General features: G+C 38.8%; 1 protein-coding gene and 1 pseudogene across 4 annotated transcripts; both read right to left on the bottom strand.

Annotated features, from left to right (window-relative positions):
• Window positions 1-121: 121 nt before the first annotated feature.
• Window positions 122-22,526, bottom strand: LOC149020407 (uncharacterized). Of its 4 annotated transcripts, none has more exons than XM_089148539.1 (15): window positions 19,231-22,526; window positions 19,015-19,143; window positions 18,728-18,916; window positions 18,575-18,627; window positions 18,202-18,487; window positions 17,872-17,998; window positions 17,503-17,703; window positions 13,800-13,913; window positions 12,787-12,980; window positions 12,450-12,665; window positions 11,728-12,003; window positions 11,421-11,568; window positions 11,177-11,310; window positions 1,039-1,125; window positions 122-958 (listed from the first exon to the last, which is right to left on the bottom strand). In XM_089148539.1, the coding sequence occupies exons 1-15, from the start codon at window positions 21,943-21,945 to the stop codon at window positions 872-874; spliced, it is 4,956 nt and encodes a 1,651-aa protein (XP_089004665.1). In that variant the 5' UTR covers window positions 21,946-22,526; the 3' UTR covers window positions 122-871. The 4 variants fall into 4 exon arrangements, with proteins under 4 accessions (XP_089004665.1, XP_089004666.1, XP_089004667.1 ...); XM_089148540.1 differs by having other exon boundaries at window positions 18,202-18,460; XM_089148541.1 differs by having other exon boundaries at window positions 18,202-18,424.
• Window positions 3,555-11,169, bottom strand: LOC149020408 (histone H4-like; annotated as a pseudogene).
• Window positions 22,527-23,036: the final 510 nt, after the last annotated feature.

The following is a 23,036-nucleotide window of genomic DNA, read 5'->3' as shown; positions in this document are numbered from 1 at the left end:
GGGTTTCCACATTAATGGGTTTGACCTTTCGGATTTAGGCAATATAGATAGAACCTCTCAAGCTCGTCAGGGTCCATTTTCTATTTTGCTCTTGCTCAACTCGTGGTTGCTTACTGGAGAAAATTGACATTACCGGAAACATAAAATGTGAATAAATGTGAACAACAGATGAAACAAAAGAAGCACTATATCATTGACTCAGATGAAAATAAGAGCATGGTGGAGGCAGAATGTTATCTTCTTCTATCATTAGACACATGTAATAAATGTAAGCTACAGATACTGAACCCAAGGGACCAGTCATTTTTCTATGCACAGGACCTCATTCTAACTGGCAACACAAAAATAACCACTTAAGAACTGGTCTTCTCTCTGAAAAACTAAGGTGTGTATGCTTCCAACTATCCTGCAATCAACTTCTATCACCGCGACTGATAAATTGGCACCATGAGAACTCGAACTTCGAACAACAACACTTGTTACTGGTCATCTCCTGATCAAATCAACCTTATTGGGAAAACCAAGAAACCAGAAGAATCCAACATCAAGAAACCCAGCTTTTCCAATGTTAATTTAAGTATAATTTTCCTAAAACCTTTGATCAGCTTTCCTCATTTTGAAGCAAAACCTCTTTAATTATATAGAAATTCTCCAATAGGGGCAAAGTCATCCTAACAAAATTTTGTGCCCTCTTCAAAACTTCAATTGCTTTACAAATAATTACTTCTAATCCCAAAGCTTCCTGAATTGCGGGAGCGATTATGACTTGTATGCGCCATTTATAGACAACATGAATGCCAAGCCCAACTGCACTTGAAGCATTACCCTTCATCGTTGGGGGAGTATACTGAGGGAATCTCCAAGTAAAAGGCTATTGCACAGCTTCAAAGAAAAGAACTTGAGGTTGCAAGTGCCCTCTTTCACACATGATAAGAACATCATCCCAGCCACCAATAACCTACATTAATTAAATTGATGAAACGAACCAGACAAAAGAGTACGATTGGAATGGAATATACGAATTTAGTGAAATATTACCTTTACAGTTTTGTCGTCATACATAATCCATCTTTCATGCTCATAACTGTAGGCAAAGCAGTGATAATGTTGCCCATAATAGCAAACCTACAAATCACATGAAGCGGATCAGAAACCAAAATATAAGGTATATCGTTCCCCAATACAAGATTTCTCTCACAATGGTTTCTACATCCCAGTAATATGTGAAGATACAAAAATTGGCACCAGGAGCTGCAAGTTGTGGATGTGTCGGAACCATTCTGTCTGAAGCTGCAGCCCCAGCTCAGCAGACCTTAGGCACCAAGGTTTTGGTTTCCCAAACCTAGCTCATCTTAATCACGTTTGTGCAACCCAGGGGGTCTAATTTTCTCAATTTGGGTTCATATAGTATTTATAACTATCTCAATCGGTAAATTTCTAGATGCATTATATAGCTCAACTGGAACCAAAGCTTTTAAATAGAAAATACCTACCATAAACCTGAGATTTATTTCAGACTCTAAAATCTACTTTTTGGAATCACGACTTTTTTGGGGTTCTTAGAGGTTGACCAAGTGCCACATGTTGGTCAAAATGACCGACCCTAGACATATACATCAATTCACCAAGACATAACAGATCCTGTGACTCTGGTAAGCTGATATGTATATTAATTATTCTAAATAGTCCCTTCCATTCCTCTTCCTTTTTTGCCCAATGAGGGTCCCCAGCCCTTCGACCTGACTATTCCCCAAGGTCCGTGGAAGCACCAGCCTTTGACAAAGATGAGGCCTATCTATGGTTTAGCCAAAGCTTGGAAATTAAGATAATAGAGAATTCTAATAAGTGCACATTTAGAATTTAGTAGTTACTAACTTTCTAAAATAGAAACTTCAGCAGCCATCTGTAGATAGCCAAGCAAGGTTCCAGAGGGGAGTCTCAGGCAGTAAACACTCCTCGGGTCTGGGACCTCTCTTCCCCTTCTTTTGTCTTTATTTTCAGCCTTTGACAGCCTGTAATAGCCATGGTTCAACAAGTGTTTTTCCCCTCAAATTAAAACTCTAATAACTAGCCATCACCTAATGGAATCCCTTTGCTTTGCATGGACTACAGCCCTGTATCTTTCACTTCCTTTGATGAAAATTTCAACTTAATCTGAATACTAGAAGACCATTCACCAAAGATCCCTGATTTCACTCAACAAATCCCTAAATTCAGGAGTTGTCCAGGTATCCCCAAACTGTTATTAGTTCATCACCTTGCTTTGTCAAGCCTAACCCCTAAGCTACAACCCCAACAAACCCCTACATCAGCATCATCATCAAGTCTTGTCCCAACTAAATAGGGTCGGCTACATGAATTCTTGCCTTCAAATCAGCTCCATTTGAGGCCATGCAAACCCCTACATCATACTAAAAATTCCAAGACAGCCTTGTTGAAATTTATCAGATCTGGTTCTATTTGGAGGATCTTAGCATATTGCTGCCCTACTTGGACAAGCAGTGAAGGACAAGGACTGCATCAGGTACTATAGTTAGTAACGGAAAACTATCACAAATAATATAAAACTAATTCAATAGCAGCTTAATAGAATATTCCACCAACATATAGCAGCTACCAATGACATGAATAATCCATATTAGGCAAATCACTGTTCAGATGAACAGAAACCTATCCCCACTTAGTCTCTTGTCTTCTTCATGCATCTCTTTGGGATGGGGCTGCCTTAGGTGATCTTCAATGGACCCAACAAAAACTTGCCACATCATTGTACTAGGCTTCCTCTCACAACAGTTGTATCACAAACTATTTTGCTGGTTTTGGGGCTAGTGGCTGTCATAGATTGAGGACTCATCGAGATTTCAGTAATCTCTTCTTTCTTTTGGATTATGAAATGAGATGGGATATGAGTCAATATCTAGGATACCTCAATAACATCTATGTAGCTCAGGAGATCCTGATATTTTACTGTATCTGTATATTTCCCACTTAAACCTGGCTTCAATTTTACCAAAAGAAAACTGGACCAACTCGGCAAGATCTCGGTCCAGCTTGTTTTTAGCTGACCAAGTAGGGTAATGAAACAATGTTCTCGATCCATGGTTCTTACGGGTACATATGGACTTGTGATGTACATCACACCATAATTGTCAACTATCCAAAGTGAGGGAAAAATCATTTAAGAGTTTTTTTTCCCCTCTTTTCTTTTCTTCTTCTTTATTTATTTATTTATTGGCTCCCCTGCCCCCAAAAGGAGGCCAAACACCGACACCCCATTTATTTTAAAACACACACCCCAATTCATAAACACACTGTCCTTTGTTGTACGTACCCCGTAATTTTTTGTAACCAAATGCCTTACTAAATCTGAAATTTAAAAAAAAAAAAATGAGACGGTTGCTCCCTGTCCGTTGTTTTTTTTTTTTTGGATGGATATTTTTGATAAAGGGGGTGTCTTTGTATGTTTTGTTACCCTTCCGGCCTGGTTTAATATGTGGTGCGTGGTCCTTTGGGGGCCTTGCCTGCTCTTTTTATTTATTTTATTTCCCCCCCCCCCCCCCCTTCTAAGAAAAAACAAGGTAAAACTGTCTAATACAGACTTATCCAGAGCAATGCATAAGAGCCTCAATAGCAATAATGGTAGAGCAAATTACATATACACCCCCAAAAATCTTTTCTATTACAAATATCCCCCTGTGCCAAAATTCGTTAGTTTTAAATATAAAGAGACATATATGCCCTTAACTGAATATTCTAATAAGTTATATGGTATCCACTACTGGTTATCCAACCTTTTCTATCTATCCTTAGAAGTAGGGCGAGGGTCCGCAAGAGATTCACACCTTCAGCTTCCTTGCTCATTCATTGAACTACCGATAAGAGCAGGAAGCACAGCGGCAGCAGAACAAAAACATACATAAAAAATCAGTGATACAGATATACCTAAAACCATGTACCAAACAAAATCTATATAAACCGAATATCTCCATACAAGCACCTGAAAGGCATCAGCAGAACCCTACGTCTAACTTCCAAAAGCACTAACCACCAAAACCATAGAGAGTCCTCCCCTGCCTCTTGAGTGCATAAACCACATCAATGGCAGTCACGGTCTTCCTGCAAGCATGCTCGGTGTAAATCACAGCATCATGAATCACATTCTAGGAAGATCTGGAAGATTTCACAGCTATCCTCAGAGATTAAACCACTAATACGCTTCATGCCTCCACACTTTGCGAGACGGCGAATCGCAGACTTAGTGATTTTCTGGTTGTTATCTCAACACCTTAAGATGCCTCTTCACTCCTCCCTTTTTCAATCCCTTCTCTCCCTTCCCTCTCCCCGACATCTTCACCTGATTGCCTCTATCCATCCACCCTCAAATGTGCTGTGTTTTCTACGCGTCCCCTATTTTTCTTCTTCCCTCTGCCTCCAAGACACTTGGGCCTGCAAGCTCCAGAGGTTGCTAAGCAAAGTGTTTAATGGAGAGACACTAAGGTACAGAACAATAATGAGAAAGGAAAACCACAATTCTTGGATTGCAGTTAAAGAAGGGCAACATTACGACAATGGCATATGGTACCTAATGGGAATGTACGTGTACTCCACTGCATGGTGGGAGATCTCACAAGATCTCGTGAGATATCTTGGTTTTTCACATAGGCGAGACAACATGGAGGTCGAGAGCAAAGAGTTGGGATATCTTGCTCGAGATCTCGCCCTGGATCTCGCTGGAACTCTCAATTTTTCCCCTTTTTTTTGTGGATTTTGGCTGAATTCTCACTTGCAACTACTCTTAGCACATCTACAACATCGAAGGAAGATCAATCATTCTCTACTTGTTTTATAAACTTATGATTTAATGACTTATATAGAACTTCTAATGGTTGTATAATTTTATTATTCTATTCTTGAAAATTGAGATTGTGATACTCATATGGATGGAATTTTGATAACATTAAGGTTGCTTGATGCATATGATACACTTGTTTTTCATTTATATGCCTTAAAGGTTCTATATTACATGTTGTATAACCTTGCATTCCCTAATCCTACAACATTTTGGTTTCACACTATGGGTAGACTTAGAAATCATACATAGGGTTGTTTTCTGACAAATCCAAGGCCACCAATGTGTTCAAAAGGCCTTAAATAGGCTAAATACCAAGTTTCAACCCAATTGGGACCCTAATCCACCAAGATGGGCCACCGAGTTGACACAAAAAATTTGTATATCTCGACCGAGATGGTTGAGATCTCGGTTTTTCAAGGAGGCGAGATCTCGCTCGAGAGTGAGATCTTCTACCGTGCTCCACTGAGCTTTCTTCCTTAACATACAGAAAGACAGAAAATAGAAAGAAACAGACCATAAACGAGCAGAATAGAAACAGATCAAGTAAAACAGAAACAAGAAGCAAAGCAGAGTTGAAAAAAAACAGAGAATCAAACATAGAAAGATAAACAACCCAACCAAGGAGAATCTGAAGGGGCTGACTTTCAGTTAGTTCCTATAGTTTCAATCAGAATTTATAGAAGCTTTGTTAGCAGATATGAACAAGGAACAGATCCAAATTCAGATCATCAACCCAAGAGATGGATTTTGACTCGTCATCAGGGATTGAATAATGGAATAGAGACGGTTGAACTGGATAATTTGGATCTGAATGGGTTGGGACCAGTCATTATTCGGTTGTTCCCGCTGTTTGAATTGGCTTCCGCATACCGTTTCTCTTGAGACTTTGCATTTCCGGCTGATTCCAGCAGCATTTTAGGTTGATTCTGATTGGATATTGTGATCCAGATTGAATCAAAATTGTTCCCAGTGGCTGATTCTGGCTTCCAAAACCCTGTTGACAGTGAAGAGTTAGTGACTTAGCGTCAAAGCCTGGTTGAAATTCTCTTTTTTAATCCAGTAGAGAAAAGAGAAACTCCGCCAGTGTTTTTTGCTGCCGGTCCCAAGCCCGGGTAAAGGAGGAGGGTTGGTGCGTCAGGTCGGCAGCCGGCACCGGAAAAAATCTAGCCAAACCTTTTTTCATGGATTCGACCTTATATGATAAAAGCTATGCTAGGGCATTCCCCGACAAAAGAAGCGACACACTACACTATGGCCCGGGTGTAGTGATAAGTGGGCAAGGGTTAGCTAGGGTGTCCCCTGTAAGCGACACGTCGCATCGGCGCCCGGATGCAGTGATAAGTAGGCAAGGGTTCCCGCGCCGTGGACGAGTGCGGGTAAAGAAGCTAGTCCATAAGCGTAGGATTAGATTGGCATCTTGGAACATAGGATCTCTAACTGGTAAGAGCTTAGAATTGATAGATGTTATGAGGAGAAGAAGGATTAATGTAGCTTGCATTCAAGAGACTAGATGGAGGGGTAACAAAGCCAAAGAGTTGGATGACTTTAAACTTTGGTATACTGGGGATAAAACAAATAAAAATGGAGTGGGTATAATAGTGGATAAAGATTTAAAAAATGATGTGGTGGATGTTAAAAGAGTGGGTAATAGGATTATTGCTATCAAGCTTGTAATGGAGAAAGAGTTCGTAAATATAATTTGTGCATATGCACCTCAAGTAGGACTAGATGAAAGTCTAAAGCTAGAATTTTGGAAAATATGGATGGATTAATGCAAGGAATTTGTCAAGGAAAAATGATTATCATAGGAGGTGATTTAAATGGACATATTGGAAAAGATCAAAGAGGATATGAGAGTGTTCATGGAGGATATGGTTTTGGAGAAAGGAATGAGGAGGGATTTCAATTTTGGATTTTGCTACTGTTTTTGATCTATCTATTATAAATACTTACTTCAAAAAGAGAGATGAACATTTAATTACTTTCATAAGTGGACAGCATAGAAGCCAAATAGATTTCTTCCTAACTAGAAGGACTGATAGATTGTTGTGCAAGGATTGCAAGGTGATACCGGGAGAAAGCTTAACTCCACAACATAGACTTGTGGTCTTGGATATGTGCTTAGTCCCAAGAACACATAAAAGGTCCAAGGTAAACTATCCCAAAATAAGATGGTGGAATTTGAAAGGAGAGTACTCTAAATCCTTCGTTAATGAAGTAGTCAATCAAGGAAAATGAGATTTTAAAGGGGATACCAATGCAATGTGGAATGAGATGGCTATGTGTATTAAGAAGGTGGCTAAAGATGTTCTAGGTGAATTAAAAAGAAAGATCCATTCTTATATAGAGACGTGGTGGTGGGATAGTAAGGTTCAAGTTGCCATTAGGAATAAAAAAGCTAGTTTTAAGACATGGCAAAGAACTAAGGATGTTGAGGATCTTCAAAGGTATAGGTTGGATAGAAATGAAGCTAAGAAAATTGCAGGAAAAGCAAGGGAAAGGAAGTATGAAGAGTTATACAATAAGTTGGGCACAAAGGAAGGGGAAAAATCTATTTATAAGATAGCTAAGATGAGGGATAAGAAGAATAGAGATCTTGACCATGTTAGATGTATTAAAAATGGAGATGATAAAGTATTAGTTTGTGAGGAAGATATTAAGAAAAGATGGGAAACCTATTTCTCTAGTTTACTAAATGAGCATTCTTCAAGCACTTATGTTTCGGACGATTACACTTTTCACCAAGGCACCAGTGTCCGGACTTATATACGTAGAATTTCAATGTCCGAAGTAAAAGAAGCTTTAAGGAGGATGAAACTCGGCAAGACACAAAGTCCTGATGAAATCCCAATTGAAGTATGGAAGAGCTTAGGAACCCATGGACTAGTTTGGTTGACAAGTTGTTTAATAAGATTATGAGCACAGGGAAAATGCCAGATGATTGGAGGAGAAGTGTTGTGGTTCCAATTTACAAAAGTAAAGGAGATATTCAAAGTTGTAATAACTATAGAGGCATTAAATTGATGAGTCATACGATGAAATTATGGGAGAGAATAATTGAAACCCGTTTGAGACACTTAACTACAGTTACGGAAAACCAATTTGGGTTTATGCCAGGAAGATCTACAACGAAGGCTATTTACTTAATTAGGAGACTTATAGAAAGGTATAGAGAATGTAGGAAAGACCTTCATATGATATTTATTGATCTAGAAAAAGCTTATGATAGAGTCCCTAGAGCGTTAATTTGGCAAGTACTAGAGAAAAGAAATGTTGCAAGTAAATATGTAGATATAGTTAAGGATATGTATGATGGTTCGGTGACTAGTGTTAGAACAGTAGGGGGACAAAGTAATGAATTCCCGATAACAGTTGGGCTACATCAAGGGTCAACTTTAAGCCCATATCTATTTGTACTGGTAATGGATGAATTAACCAAAGACATTCAAGATGAGGTCCCCTGGTGTATGCTTTTTGCAGATGATATTGTGTTGATTGATGAGACCCAAGTGGGGATTAATACCAAATTAGAATCATAGAGAGTAGCTTTGGAATCAAAAGGCTTTAAACTTAGTAGATCGAAGACAGAATATCTACTTTGTAACTTTAGTCATGATCGGGCAGATGATGAGGTGGTGATACTTGACGAAAAAGAGATTCCTCAGAGTGATTGTTTTAGGTACCTAGGTTCAATCATAAGTAAAATAGGTGATTTAGAGGATGAGGTTTCCCAAAGAATTAAAATAGGGTGGATGAAGTGGAGAGGTGCGTCCAGAGTCTTATGTGATCGGCGTATTCCATTAAAGCTTAAGGAAAATTTTATAGGACCGTTGTTCAACCAGCTATGATGTAACGTGCAGAGTGTTGGGCTGTTAAAAAGAATCATATAGATAAACTCAGTGTAGCAGAAATGAGGATGCTAAGATGGATGAGTGGCAAAACTAGGATGGATAAGATAAGAAAACGATCATATTAGACTTGGTCTAGGAGTTGCTCCCATAAGTGATAAGCTTAGAGAAAGTCGTTTGAGGTGGCATGGCCACGTTCAACGAAGACCTATAAATGCTCCTATTCGGAGAAGTGATATAATCGATATTGAAGGAACTAGAAGAGCTAGGGGTAGACCGAAGATAACCTTAGGAGAAGTGGTGAGAAAGGATATGTATAGCTTAGGCCTTGTATCTAGCATGGCCTCGAACAGAATTGATTGGAGGGCAAGAATCCATGTAGCCGACCCCATTTAGTTGGGACAAGGCTTGTTGTTGTTGTTGTTGTAGAGAAAAGAGATTGTTACTCAATTTGAACTGTTCCACGATTAGTAACTATTATCACGCATCCAACACTGCGCCATCTTATTCGGTAAGCTCAGACTTACATAGAATTGGGATGCCAACCATGACATTGATCGGAAGTCCAAAATGATGAAAGGGTCTGCAATTGAAGGATCATGACACTCTCTTCATTTTTTTAAGGGTTTGAGATAAAAAAGGGTAATATGCAACTTTTGAAAATACAATTGATGCTGACTCATTACTTAACCATACTATTCTAACAATAGGGGCATGGTTGATATATACTTTGAAAAATAAGGGGAGTAAACATAATAGAATAAATTTCAGGGGAAGTAACATAATTGTTTGCAAACCCAAGGGGTGTATATGTAATTTGCGATAATGGTACTTCAAAACATGCCTAGGCAGCATTTATTGTCTACCTAGACGTCAAAAGCTGGACACATAGTTGTCAAAGTGAGTAGGTCATCAAGGCATTGGAGGGGGTGTAGATGCAAGGCATGTAGACGCCAAGGCAATGCCTTGACAACTATCTCTTGAATACTTTAAGAAAAGGAAATAGAAGGCAGTAACACGTAAGACACCCATATATAGCAGGGTCTGGGAAGGGTCAAATATATGCAGCCAAAATCCCTGTTTCCAGGACTAGACCACGACGTAAGCTTTCAGCAAGTGAGCACTTTACCAACATGCCAAATATGACTTTCACTTCCCTAGTAATGATGTTGTCTTCTCCAATTCCAAACAATAAAAAAGAATCATCCATATCATTTCTATAGCCGATAGTACTTTTTCCTCCTATTGATGGTGAGTATTCCCTTGTTCCAGACAGACATACCATCATTTTTCACATTACTGATTGATTCATTCTTTCAGTACGGTACTCTCAGTGTTCTACCTTCCTGCCATCTTATCGATATTTTATAAAACTAAGTTTCAACTTTCTATTGCCAGTTCTTTTGAGGAGTTAAAAAACTGGTGAGCGTCATCGTTTAGATGTCAAACAAAACAATACAGAGAGCTATCTTAATGTAAGCTAACCTAAAAAATTTTATTCATCCAAAGAAAAAAATGTAAGCTAACCTTAAACCAAAAAAATCCATCAACAAACTAGCATACAAAAGATTGCAGAGGCAGAGAAATTTATACAAGAAATAGGAGAAAATTTATCACTTGCAACAGACAGATCAAATAAACTAGAAATCAGGTCAAGCGAAGTGCTCTACTAGAAGAATTGACCAGAAGAACTGCAAGTGCTACTTGGAAGATCAATAGCAGAACTATAACAGCAAACCTAACCAGCAATTTTTTTAAGAATCAAATTCGGAATTTGAAGAGAAAGATCAGAAACTAGCAGATGGAATTTGAAATACAACAAACGAATAACTAGAGAAATATTATCAAAGATCGCAATCTGAAAATCTATCCAGAACAGGATTATCAAAAGAGTAGAAGCAGTAATAAGAGAAAAGTGAAGAAATATCACAGCAAATAACAAAGATGAACAGAACCATGAAGAGGAGGGATATCACCTATGGAATAACAATCCTGTATACACTCAATAACTTCAACAATCTGGAAAAAGTCAAAATTCTTACTCAAAACAAGTCTATACCTTCCAAAGTAACTAAACCGACTGATGATCAATCCCTTATACTAAGCAAATAAACTCATTTCAAAACACAACTCCTTAAAGCTACCGAAGCTCCTAGTCTAACTCAAAACACTTCATTAATCCCATGTATTAATGTCAACCCAATAGACATGTCTAAGCCTTCATATCAGACCTGCAATTGCATTGTATTTAGATATCGTATGATGCATTGGGCCAGATAATAAGAGCCCATTTCCCAGCCGACCACAAAAAGAAACAACAGATAAGATACGAACATTAAAAAAATGCAGAAAATATAGGTTTACCAAGAGAAATCAACACAAGAAGATAGCCAGCTTTTATTATATGGTAACAGAGGAGGAGAAGAAAGGTCAGCATAGCATCTGTACATTTTTACAGTAAATAAATTTAGCATACCACTGAAACTAGGCAATATCTGTTTCCTGGATCCAAACCACGATATAAGATGCCAATATCTAGTTCAGTGGTAAGGGCTGCTAATGTTGCAGATATGTCCTCTGCACTCTCGCAAGTATTCTGCCAACCCAGAACTGCAAAATGAACGCTAGAGATGAATTACAGTTTTCCTGCAAAGCATAACAAATGATGTTTGGGAAGGCAAAAAGAGAAGGGGGAGAAACTCATCTACATTGACTATTACCTGTTGTGAACACATGAGGAGCGTTTGAAAGAATATGATGGATGTAATTGAGTTCTCCACAGCCTCCTACCTCTGGGTCACAAGTTAGCTGGTGATGCATATCCACAAGCTTCAAAAGCTTATCAAAGGAACTATCCGAATACATAATCTACACACAAGGTATACTAACTCTTAGGAGGCTCAAAAAGTTGGCTAACTTTTTGCAAAAAAATAAATAATGACTAATTTCCTAAAGTAAAAACTTCTGTACTGTATTAGGAAAGATAAAACTGCATAGCATAAAAAGAACATTAAACATGAGACATGCCTTCATAGTTCGGAGCGCACTTGCATTGATATTATGAAAAAATGAGGTATACTTTAGATGTCTGGATTCCACACCACAACGGTAGCAATTCATTCGTTCAAATATATTCATTCCAAAGAGACTATGTGCTATACATGAGCTTTTAGTACAATCCCAAGAGCCCAAAAGATTGCTTTCTTCTGAATATGAATCAGTAACTCCTGAATTAGAAGTAAATGACTTATGAAGGCAGTCAAAGATTACAGCCAATACTTCAGAAGCATCATTCATTTGTGCCTGTAGAATGGTCATATTATCAGAACTATCAGAATTAGAGATTTAGATAATCACTCAACCTACACTCCCAATATTTTTTTTTCTTGAAAAAGATTGAGCAAATGCTGAAGTAACCAAATATAACGAAAGTAAAGGTACTAAAAGAAACAACAAACATCAGAGTTTCTTGAAAAAGATTGAGCAAATGCTGAAGTAACAAAATATAACGAAAGTAAAGGTACTAAAGGCAGTCAAAGATTACAGCCAATACTTCAGAAGCATCATTCATTTGTGCCTGTAGAATGGTCATATTATCAGAACTATCAGAATTAGAGATTTAGATAATCACTCAACCTACACTCCCAATATTTTTTTTTCTTGAAAAAGATTGAGCAAATGCTGAAGCAACAAAATATAACGAAAGTAAAGGTACTAAAAGAAACAACAAACATATCTTGCATATTTACCTCTTGGAAGAAGTTACTGTTGGGATACAAGTTGCTTAAAGCAATCCTTAAACTAGTCGGAGCAACAGCTTCCTTTCTCATATCTGAAGATGCCATGGTCAAGGCAGTAAAAATATCATACAGCGAACAGACAACACAAGGGTCTCCAACATGAACATGAACTGATTTCGATCTCTTCAAGAATTCATCTCGAAATCGTCTTAAATGCCATAAAGACTGCATGTTCAAACAAAGAAAAAGAACCACAGTTTTAAGGCCACAGATGAAGTAATTGTATATTTGATCTTTTACTTTAAGGAGGAAAATACTAGCTTCCAGAGCATCATGGAAGTGGCACCTGTATGATTACATTCAAAAAGCAATTGTATTCACCAACTTCATTTTTCAACCCTGTCCCAAATACATCAGCTCCATTCAAGCCACCAACTATGACTTCATTAGGGAAAACCCCACAAACACCTTCTGGAGTAATCTTTTGAGAGACTTTTGGCCGTGCAACCCAAGGGAACTTTTGAAGCGCTTCATATGTGTCTGGAAATAAAAGAAAGACATAAGGTTGAGATGTGTCAATGTGGCTGTCAAACAGTTTTTGGAGAATATTTTATTCCTAATGGTAGTACTCTCTGCTGGAAAATATTTTAAGGAATTTGTGGAAAACAAATACAGAGATTAGTAAGGCGGAGACACTTTACTGAATGCAATTCAAAAATTACAATAACAACATCTATTTCAAGATTCAGGATATAATTTTCTCAAAATAGTGAAAATATTCTGAATCTTGATTATTGGTACTCTTGGCACCTATGGAAGACTCCAAGGCGTCCAAGCTCATTCCCTTATTTTTTCAACTTGCATAATTCCTACAAAGTTCCAAAGATGCTAGAGGAGGAAGCAAGTGAACTTAGTAACAGAAGCACATTTGGCATAGTGACGTCAAAATCAACATGGAAGATCTACCACCACCACCCGCCAAAATAAAAATGTATCACTATCAAACTTATTAGTACCTGAGAGAGACAGAACAACAAATGAGAATGCTAAAATTACTGTTCTATGTTGATGGGTAGTAAATCTACCACCCATCATCAACTTCTGGTCACAAACCCATTGTCTCATAATCAACAATTAAAATAAGAAAGTAATAACCAATTAAGTCTGAGGAAGTCCAAAATTTAAAAGGTGCAGATTCAAGCTTGCAGAGATTATGTGCATACAGGAGTCTAACCAGAGGAAGTATCGAATTTCTAACTCATACAGAAAATGAAACAAGTTTTTCATGCTTAATCTCTACAAAATTCACATATAGATTCCATATCTAACAGACAGCATGACATGATAAAATAGAATTACCAAGGCTTTGGCGTACAGCTTTCTTAAGGTCAGCCTGGAACCTTTCCTCATCGTCCTCTTCAGCATGTAGTTGTCGTAAAGTCTTTGTTCCATTGTCGCCAGAATATGGATCAACTAATTTTGAATCAAAGTAAGCCATAATCATATTAGCATCTAACCATGGAGAAGCCCAACCATGAGAAATATATATCACTTCTATTATGTAAAGAAACAAAAAGTAAACTGAGTACAATGATAGATAAAAGTTCACAAGGACATCAATAAGAAAAAGTCAATTATAGATAAGGAATCTTCTCACAGAATAATTAACATTCTCCTTGACAATTTTCAACCACTGAAACCATAATGTAGAAATAAGAGATGTAAAAGGAAATAAAGAGAAGTAAAAGAGGAAAATTCATAATCCCAAGAAAAAAATAGCGTAGTAGTCAATTCAGAATCCCAAGAACATCCCCTACTTGAGTCTCATCTACCGAAACAAGCGTATACCAAGGAACCTCATATTGAATGTCTTTGATTATCCATTATAAGTGCAAATAAAACATGGGCTTAAAGTTAATCATTCATGCAACCCAACTGTAATCGGGAATTCACCACCTTGTTCCCCCACTATTCTTACACTTCTTACTGAACCACCATACATATCCTTAATTATGTACACATATTCACTTGCAACATTTGTCTTCCCTAGTACTTACCAAATGAGCGCTCCAAGGAATATGTCATAGGATGAAGATTAGTCTTGCACTTTCTATACCTTTCCATGAATCTCCTAATAAGGTAAATAGCTTCCGTTGTAATCTTCCAAACACAAACCAAATTGGTTCTCCATAATGGTGGTTTCTAGTCTCAAAGGGGTTTCAATCACTCTCTCCCATAATTTTATAGTATGATTCCTTATTTTTATGCCTCTATAGTCAGTACATGTTCCGATATCCCCTTTTCTCCTATATTCAACTAGCATTTTCTATGTGCTCATATCTTATTAAACAACTTGGTAACCAAGCTAGCCCGTAGGCTCCTAAACTCTTGCATACTTCTGTTGTGATTTCATCAGGACCTTGTGCCTTACGCTTTCATTCTCTGCAGAGCTTCTTTTACTTCGAACATCTTAGTTCTTTGTATATATGTTCAAAATTTGGTATTATCGTGAATAATCTAATCTTCCAAGACATTGATACCTTAAGTATGTGATGTCGTCATCACATACTAGTACTTTTCCATCTTTGCTTTTGATACATCTAACATGGTCAAGGTCTCCACTATTCCTGCCCCTTATTTTAGTTATCTAATAAATAACTTTTTCCACTTCCTTCTTGCTTAGCATATTATATAGATCTTCATGTTTCTTCTCCCTTTCTTTTCCCACAGTTTCTGTAGCTTCATTTCCAGCCAACTTATACCTTTGTAGGACCGCTACATCCTTGGTTCTTTGCCATGTCTTAAAGCTAGATTTCTTATTCTTAATGGCTCTGCAACCATCACCGTCCCACCACTAAAAGCCTTTCCATAAAAATGGTGTCTACCTTTCATTTCACCTATGACATCTTTTACCCACCTTTCTAATACACTTGGCCATCTCATTCCACATCATATTAGTATCCCCCTCATATTCCCACTTTCCTTGTTTGACCACTTCATTGGTAAAAGATTTTAAGCAATCTTTTTTAAGCTCCACCACCTTATCCAAGTATAATTCACCTCAGACTTTTGACAAGTTTGTTGAGCAAGATACTCATTCAAGACTACTAGTCTATGTTGTGCAAGTGAGCTTTCCCCTAGTATCACCTACCAACCCTTACGTACTAATTGATCTTCCAATTAGAACCATAAAATGAAAAAATATATCCATGTTTGATCTGTGTATTTGCAACTAATATGAATATAATTTAATTTTCTCACTCACACACAAATCTATTTGGCTACTTTGATGACCACTTTAAAGGTAATTAATGCTTCTCTCTCCTTTTGAAGTATTCATGACAAATAAATCAAAATAGAAACAACTAAACATACCAACTAGTTATACTTATACATAAAAAACACAAGTTAAAAAAGGAAATCTCAAACAAAACAAGAACTATTAGAAAATCCCCCAGCCTAAATCTGGTCACGAAGACATGAAAACTTGGGCCTATGCTGATTTGCCAGGCTGGACTGCCTGGCTCGATAGGGAAAATGCTGGCTGGCTGAGCTGCTGGTCTTTTTCTCCTTTTTATTCGAACTAAGTTTTTCTACAACAAATCATTCTAGAAGCTAATAATTCAGCCACTTGATGTCTTCCCAGGATATATAATATACCTTATAACACCTGAATATCAAGTTCAGGAGAGGCTACGCGTGTAAAACAGTAATTCAATACTCCAAATTGCATTAATTTTGCTGGAATACTATGCAACTATCCCTGTGATTCACCCTCAAGCCAAATATCATGCACCTATATTGATATTCCATTATCCTCCCATCCCTTTTACGTTTTTTCAACTCATATCAAATCACTCTCATATATACGGTTCTTGATCTACATTGGATGTGATTTTTTTCACTTTTTTTAAGTAAAGGATCAAATTTGTTACTAAGAAAAGACAAGGATCCAAGACCAATCTTTGAGGGTTACATATAAAAAATACAACCTCCCAAAAACTATAAATCAAGTCCTGTAACCAAAACAAAATATTGAATTTTGCATAGCGTCCCAAAAACCTACAAAACAACTGCCACTTGTCCAAATTGAGTATTGCATTGTCCACATTCATCAACTCCTCATGAGCTGCAATCAAACGACCATCAACAAGATCACATTGCACCTTCCCTGATATTGTACCTTCCTCGAAATCAAGCTGCTGTTGGACATGCCTTCGACCCCAACCCCCTCGCCTGGAAGCACCACGACCTACTCTTTTCGATGCATAATTCACCCCAGCTCTTTTCAGACGAGTAGCAGCCCCTAAGAGTGCAGAAGCAACCTCACATGTGATTTTTTTTCCACTTAAGACAACATTTGTTTTTTAATAGGAGTAACATTGTAACCTTAAAATGTTATGCCTTCCATTCATTATAATACATCAAGACAATTGACAAATCTCCAAAGACATTTCACCATCTAAGCTGTTTCTTCAAGAATTATGGCACCAAAAGTTTCCAACAGTGACTCAACCTTATCCCAAAAAAATGAGGTAAGCAACACGGATTCTAGCAAAGTCAAGACAAAGATTAAGAGAAAAGGGACACAAAAATAACAACAGATCAATCTCATATACACTAACCAGGTCAGCAACACAGATCCTTTGCCACCAATCAACTTTAATCAACATCATACTTGAAACAGACCTAAAGTTCTCATGTCAGGCCTGCCCCTTGCTCTATTGGAACCTTCAATCATGACCAAGTGACTCCCCTGAATTGGAGCACCCACAGGCCTTAGTGAAACATGGCCATGCCACCTTGACGACTTTCTCATAGTTTATCTTGAATTGGGGCTACTGCCATACCACATTAGATTCTATATGAAGCTTCTTCACAGCCCAACACTCCAAACCATATATCATACTCACTCAGTTTTATAGCACCCTAAAGTTTACCAGGAAGCATTTCTATGAAGGGTTTTTAATAAAAAAGATGCAAATGCAAAGAAAACCACAGTAAAAGTATTTGGACATATTGACCACACAAAAAAAGGACATATTAGCAAGGATGCACTTACTGTTACCAACACAAGAGTTTTCCTGAGTCCTGACTTGCTTTTTGGCCAAAACTTCTATTGGAGAAACTCCTACTTCATGGTTTTCCTTCTCAGACAACAAGGCTCGTGTGTTTTTTGTAGAGCTATTCTGCCACTTACCTTGTTCTCCTGTCCGTCGATCTGGAGATACATCATCTCTTGGACTTCCTCGGTTAGGTACACCTTCACAAGGCGAATACCCAGAACTCAAAAAGCTTCCCAAAATTTTAAAAAAAAAAAGCCCCATCAAGTTAATTAACAAAACAAATTCCAAATAAAATAATATGCAGATAAGAAAATTAGTTCAATAGGTACAGTAGCGTTGCTTGACTTGGCAATAAGAGTACGTACTTGTCTTCTTAACCCTTGAGGAGCCAGAATTAGTAGTGGATTTGCTGGGCACTGCAGTCCCATCTGCATTATTTACAGGTACAGCTGAAAGATATTTCTGCACCCTCATCCTGTCTCCTAACAGATCCTGGTAGGTGAAAATGCATGAGGCTTCTCTTGGAAACTGAATGAGCTTTCCATTACTGAATTAAGCAGAAAAATATCCCAGTATATTCCTTTAGTTTTCCCATTCAATATTTTTAAGTATCCACATGAAGGAAGACTTGAACATGGAATCACAAGGACCTATACTCTCCCAATGAAACAGAGAATTGTGATGGGCACACTAACCGGTCTATCCTCTGCTTTAGCCTGCACGTTAATAGAAGGCAATCCTTCTGCCACATCCTCTAAAAATGCCCCACCAGCTTTCTTATGTTGCTCAGCCAGGTGCTTTTGCTTGGCCTCATTCTCAATTTGCCTTTGGTACTCCAAAGTTTCTTCAAGCTTTCTCTCCTCAGCTTCAAGCTCAATTTTGCGCTTGAATTCCTCCTGCTGTTGTCTAGAGTCATCCCTATTTGCAGAAACATCAATCTCAGAATCTGGATAACTTTCACCACATTCAACAGGGGAGCAACTGGAGTCAGATACAAAAATAAAATGTTAGGCACTCAAAAAGAAGGGGGGAAGATAAACCAGCCTATTTAAAGACAACGAGACGTACATCTGTTCAGCAGTTTCCTCATGGAGGAGAAGCTGCTCAATTCCACCACTAGCCTGCAAAATTGATCATGTTAGCACCACACAATTGGATCCGTATATTACATAACATTGGACACAGCAAAAGAAACACTCCAAACCCGAGAAAATTAAAAACCTTTGCATCCTTAGCTTTTTTGTATTCCTTGTTCTTTTTCTTATCCTTCAATTTCTCCTGTATCTGTTTTGCGTGATCACCTCCTCTGTTGCTGTTCTTGGCATCAAGTTCAAGTTCTGCTAAAAATGCTTCTCTAGCAGCATCGGACTTCTCTCTAGCATCTTTATTGACCATGTCCTCCAAGTTTGACTGAGAAAGCAAAATTTACCTAAGAACATGTGAATTTTATCCTGAAAAGGTGGGGTGACACCATGTATTAAAAGAAGTCAATAAAACCAATAACAAACCCGCATGAATGACTTCACGATAGGCAACACAATTGCCTGGTAATCAAATGCTGAGAAAGGCCCTAGCTTAAGCTCCAATTGCTGCATGCCGATGACATTCCTCATGATCCTTGCATCAATTTTACCAAGCTGCAAGACTGAAACTGGTAAGAAAAATAACAAAGAATCTGCTCTGGTGGTCTATTTGAAAGCTACAACTGGAACCATTAGACTTACCTCAATAGACAACTGTTCTTTCTGTCTCTGAATTGCCATCTCAATACAAGGGTCAGCTTGGTGCATGTAGTCCTGCATTCTCCACTCATCATCTTCACCACCTTCCAAGTCACATAAACGAGAAGCCACGACCGTCAATGTTTCCTCATACCCAAATGAAGTGGCATTAATACTTTGAGCTTCCTTGAGAACATTAGATATCGCATCCAACTCAAATCTACTACCCATGAGCATCACATCATTGTCACCATCCAAAAGCTCTTCTTGCCGCTTCCTCAGGATGTATTCATAGCTACAAGGCACAAATTCTGTGACATGCTCCCTTTTCTTAACTTCTTCGAGACACAGACTTTCAACTGCCTGCAACGCTTCCTCATAGCTCAAGTGCTCACATTTTCTATCACACAAACTCTGTAAGAGATAGAAGTCTTTCTCTAGCATCTGGAGAATTTCTGTGCCCTTTCGTGTTTTCTCTTCTCTCAGACATTTCCAAGATGCCAATTGCTCTCCACATGATGGACCGCTAAATATCCAAGATAACAGAGCTTCATTTTCAGGCAGTTCCACATCTTCGTGGTTACCAACGACAGCAGAAGTTGCCACAGCACAATCTGCAGAAGCCTCATGATATGTGCTGGGATTAAGCCCACCCTGCAATAAGCGTTCATCCAGAAGGAGAGAAGAAGAATCATCCGTGAGAACAATTTTCTCTTTGATTTCACACCCTAGGGTATCACTGCATGAATCATCTGCAGTTTTCTCAGAGTATCTACCTAAACCACAAGAATGAGAAAGCTCCTGCAAGAATTTGAGGATTTTTGCAAGCTGAGAGGCTCCCAGGAAGCATATACAGAGAGGTGTTTGGTCCAAACCATGGTTCAAGAGCCGTGAACCTGGAGCAAGACCCTGAAGCTCCTCCATAGTGTTCTGTATCACCTTATTAAGATGGCTAGCTGCAAGGTACTTGTGTCTAAGAAGCAACCGGAACATGCCACTTATTCTTTCAAGGAGTTTCGCACGTTCAGAATCATCTGACAATGGCCAACTCTGGGAAAAATAACATTCCTTAGACCATGGGTTTCTCAATTCATAGTTGGAACTATCATCATGGCTGTTACATCCATTGGGATTTCCATTGCAAATCTCCCCTACCCCAGAATCTTCTTGCTGCGGTTTCTCTTCTTCAGGATAAGAATTCCATTTACCATCTGAGCACCAATCGTTGGCCAAACTTTCCTCTTTATTCCTATCTATACAATTTTTTATATCAGTATCATCAAACTTCAACTGATACTCAAGCATGTTCAATGCAGCAGAGGCATCCACGGGTTTCCATGAACCATTTAAAAGCATCTTTTCCCAATCAGTGTCGACTTCTTGAGGTAAGATAGACTGCAATTTAGATGAAAGGTTTCCCATGTGTTCCCGTACAACATGCTGCATGTGTGATTCGCAGTCAATGAATTTCTCATTGCAGCGGCAGCACACCCAGAACTTCCATGCCTTATTGGCCTCAGCAAAAGATAGTGCTTCTGAAAGGATCTCAGATACCCAACCATCCTTGGTTGAACCAAGATAAGCCCTGAGATCACAAACACTTACTTTTAACAAACTGTGCTTCTTATCAGGACTCATGGATTTCCAATATGATCGAATTTGATCCATCCTGTCCGTGGATGAGGCAGTCTTCCGCAAGTTAGCATTTTTACGACGCTCTCCCGTGCGATGAGCCCCCGAAGATGATTCTGACACCCTGTCTTCCTCATTCTGTGATTGGGGCGAATCAGATTTCTGCTGCAACAGCCTCGCAGCGGCAACACGCACCTCAATCTCCTTCCTCCGTTCTTCCGGTGTCTTAGTTGCCTTCTTGATTTCATTGGGCCGCCTAGTCTGGACCAGCTTAACTTCCATAGGGTCTTCAAAAAGCCCCCTCATTGGAATGATACGCAACTTCTCCTCGCCTGCCCCGTTTCCGAAATTCTTCATCCACGTAGAAAGCTTGGCAATGTTAGCTTTCTGAATGAGCGAGCGAAGCTCCTGCTGGGCATTGGTGATCCGGGCTTCGGGGGTGGGGAACTTCTGCTGGCTTTCATCTTGCAAGCTTTCCTTGGCGGGATCAATCGGATTCTGAATCGAGAGAGCACGCTCACACTCCTGTATAACCTCCTCATAACCCTTACGGTCATAACCCTTACTGTCATTGGAAACCTCGTAAAGCAGATTAGCGTAGAAGTGAGCAAACTCAATGGAGTTGGGAGATAGCGTGACCGCACGGCGAGCGGACTCAATTGCGTTCTTAAGGTGTCTCTGCTTGGCATTGTGGTCCTCAATCAAAGAAGCCACCTTAACACAAACAGTGCCCTGGACGCGGTGGAGAAGAGCAGAACCCTCATGGCGTTGGCACGACTCTTTCAGCAGTCTTAGGGCCTTGGTATGGTTCCCGCGGCGGAGAGCACTAAGGGCTCGCTCGCATTCAAGCTTGACTGCAGAGTAAGATGAAACATCCAATCCAGTGGAAGCAGAGACTTCGACCTTAGTCCGCTCAGAACAAGAGTCATCCGGAGCAGCAAGAATCAGCGAGCGGTCACTTTCGACCGGACCCAAACAACCGTCTGTGGCGGTGGCGGTTACGGCAGCGGCATCGGAGACAACAGCCTGAGCTGCCGCAACCGCCGGTTTGGAGCGTGAAGCAGGGTTTCGCTTCTTATGCCCCATTTACGGTGAATTCTAAAGCAATAATGGCTTTGCATGCATAGAAACAGAGGGAAGAGGGATAAGGGAAAAATCAAGGGAGAGATTAAAATCGAAATGAACTTACTTAACTATAAACAAAACCCGATTGAAGCACTACGAACTCAGATGCTTTCAATACGCAGACACCGATCGCTTTGCTTCTGAGTTCGCTCGATCCCTCTCTGCAACTCTCTTCTCTAGCTCTCTCACCTACCAAATTAAAATTGAAATATTTCGATTCCAACCCCACCTCCCCCTTCCTTTTTATTATTGTCTGTGTGTGTCTTCTTCTGGTTTCTCTTCCTGTGGGCTTGATTGAAAGCAATGAATCGATGATACAGTAACAGCGCGATTTCCCCGATCTCCCTCTCTCTCTCTCGCACTCTTTTTCTTGGTTGTCTCGTATGTATATGATGACGTTACCCGAAATCCTGGGCAGCTTTGCGTGCTTGATATAGAAAAACAAATCACGGATGAAAAAATGTACAGAACGAACGAACGAATGGGTATGAAGTCCTGGGTTTGGTGCTTGAATTGGGTCGGAAACGAATGGTTTTTTTTTTTTTTTTTTTTCCCGTTTTGTTTCTTACCAAAAAAAGTTTGATTTTCTTTTTCATGTATTGGTCCAATTCAAGACTGAACCTTTAGACTGAAATTCCAATTAAGTCCTTTTGGTTTCAATCCTCTTCCCTCCCTACAAGGTGAATGGCACTCTAGTATAGGAGCCAATGAGATTTAAGGGTGAATGGTTAGATTTTTTTATTTATTTTTCCATATAAAGATAGAGAAAAACTGCCATTTATTGGGTTTTTAGGTTTAATTTGGCTTGAATTTTGATTTTGTTAGGTCTTCATGTCTATAAATACCCAAACTGGAAGCCACATGAATATTCAATTTCGTCTAGTATTATTAAACTTTTATCAATAAATGATTGATTTTGATAAGCTTGCAAGAGAAACTTTTTATTTGTCTTCTTCTATCTTTTTTGGAATAAAGTTAATTGCCCACTTATATTAAATGGTTATATCATATAATTGTCCACTGACCTTAGATTTCAATTTTAATATCATAGA

The sequence above is a fragment of the Hakea prostrata genome, chromosome 3 (assembly GCF_041222555.1).
Source record: "Hakea prostrata isolate BN-2017 chromosome 3, UWA_Hpros_2, whole genome shotgun sequence".
NCBI classification, from domain to species: domain Eukaryota; kingdom Viridiplantae; phylum Streptophyta; class Magnoliopsida; order Proteales; family Proteaceae; genus Hakea; species Hakea prostrata.
This window is presented reverse-complemented; position numbering and strand designations above follow the sequence as displayed.

Excerpts from the sequence above, each read along its gene's own strand:
- LOC149020407 (XM_089148539.1), bottom strand. The coding sequence starts at position 21,945 with ATGGGGCATAAGAAGCGAAACCCTGCTTCACGCTCCAAACCGGCGGTT. Across the intron at positions 13,914-17,502 it reads AAACTCTTGTGTTGGTAACA|TTGATCCATATTCTGGCGAC; the intron begins GTAAGTGCATCC and ends ATTCAAAATTAG. Across the intron at positions 12,981-13,799 it reads AGCTGTACGCCAAAGCCTTG|ACACATATGAAGCGCTTCAA; the intron begins GTAATTCTATTT and ends TTTTATTTCCAG.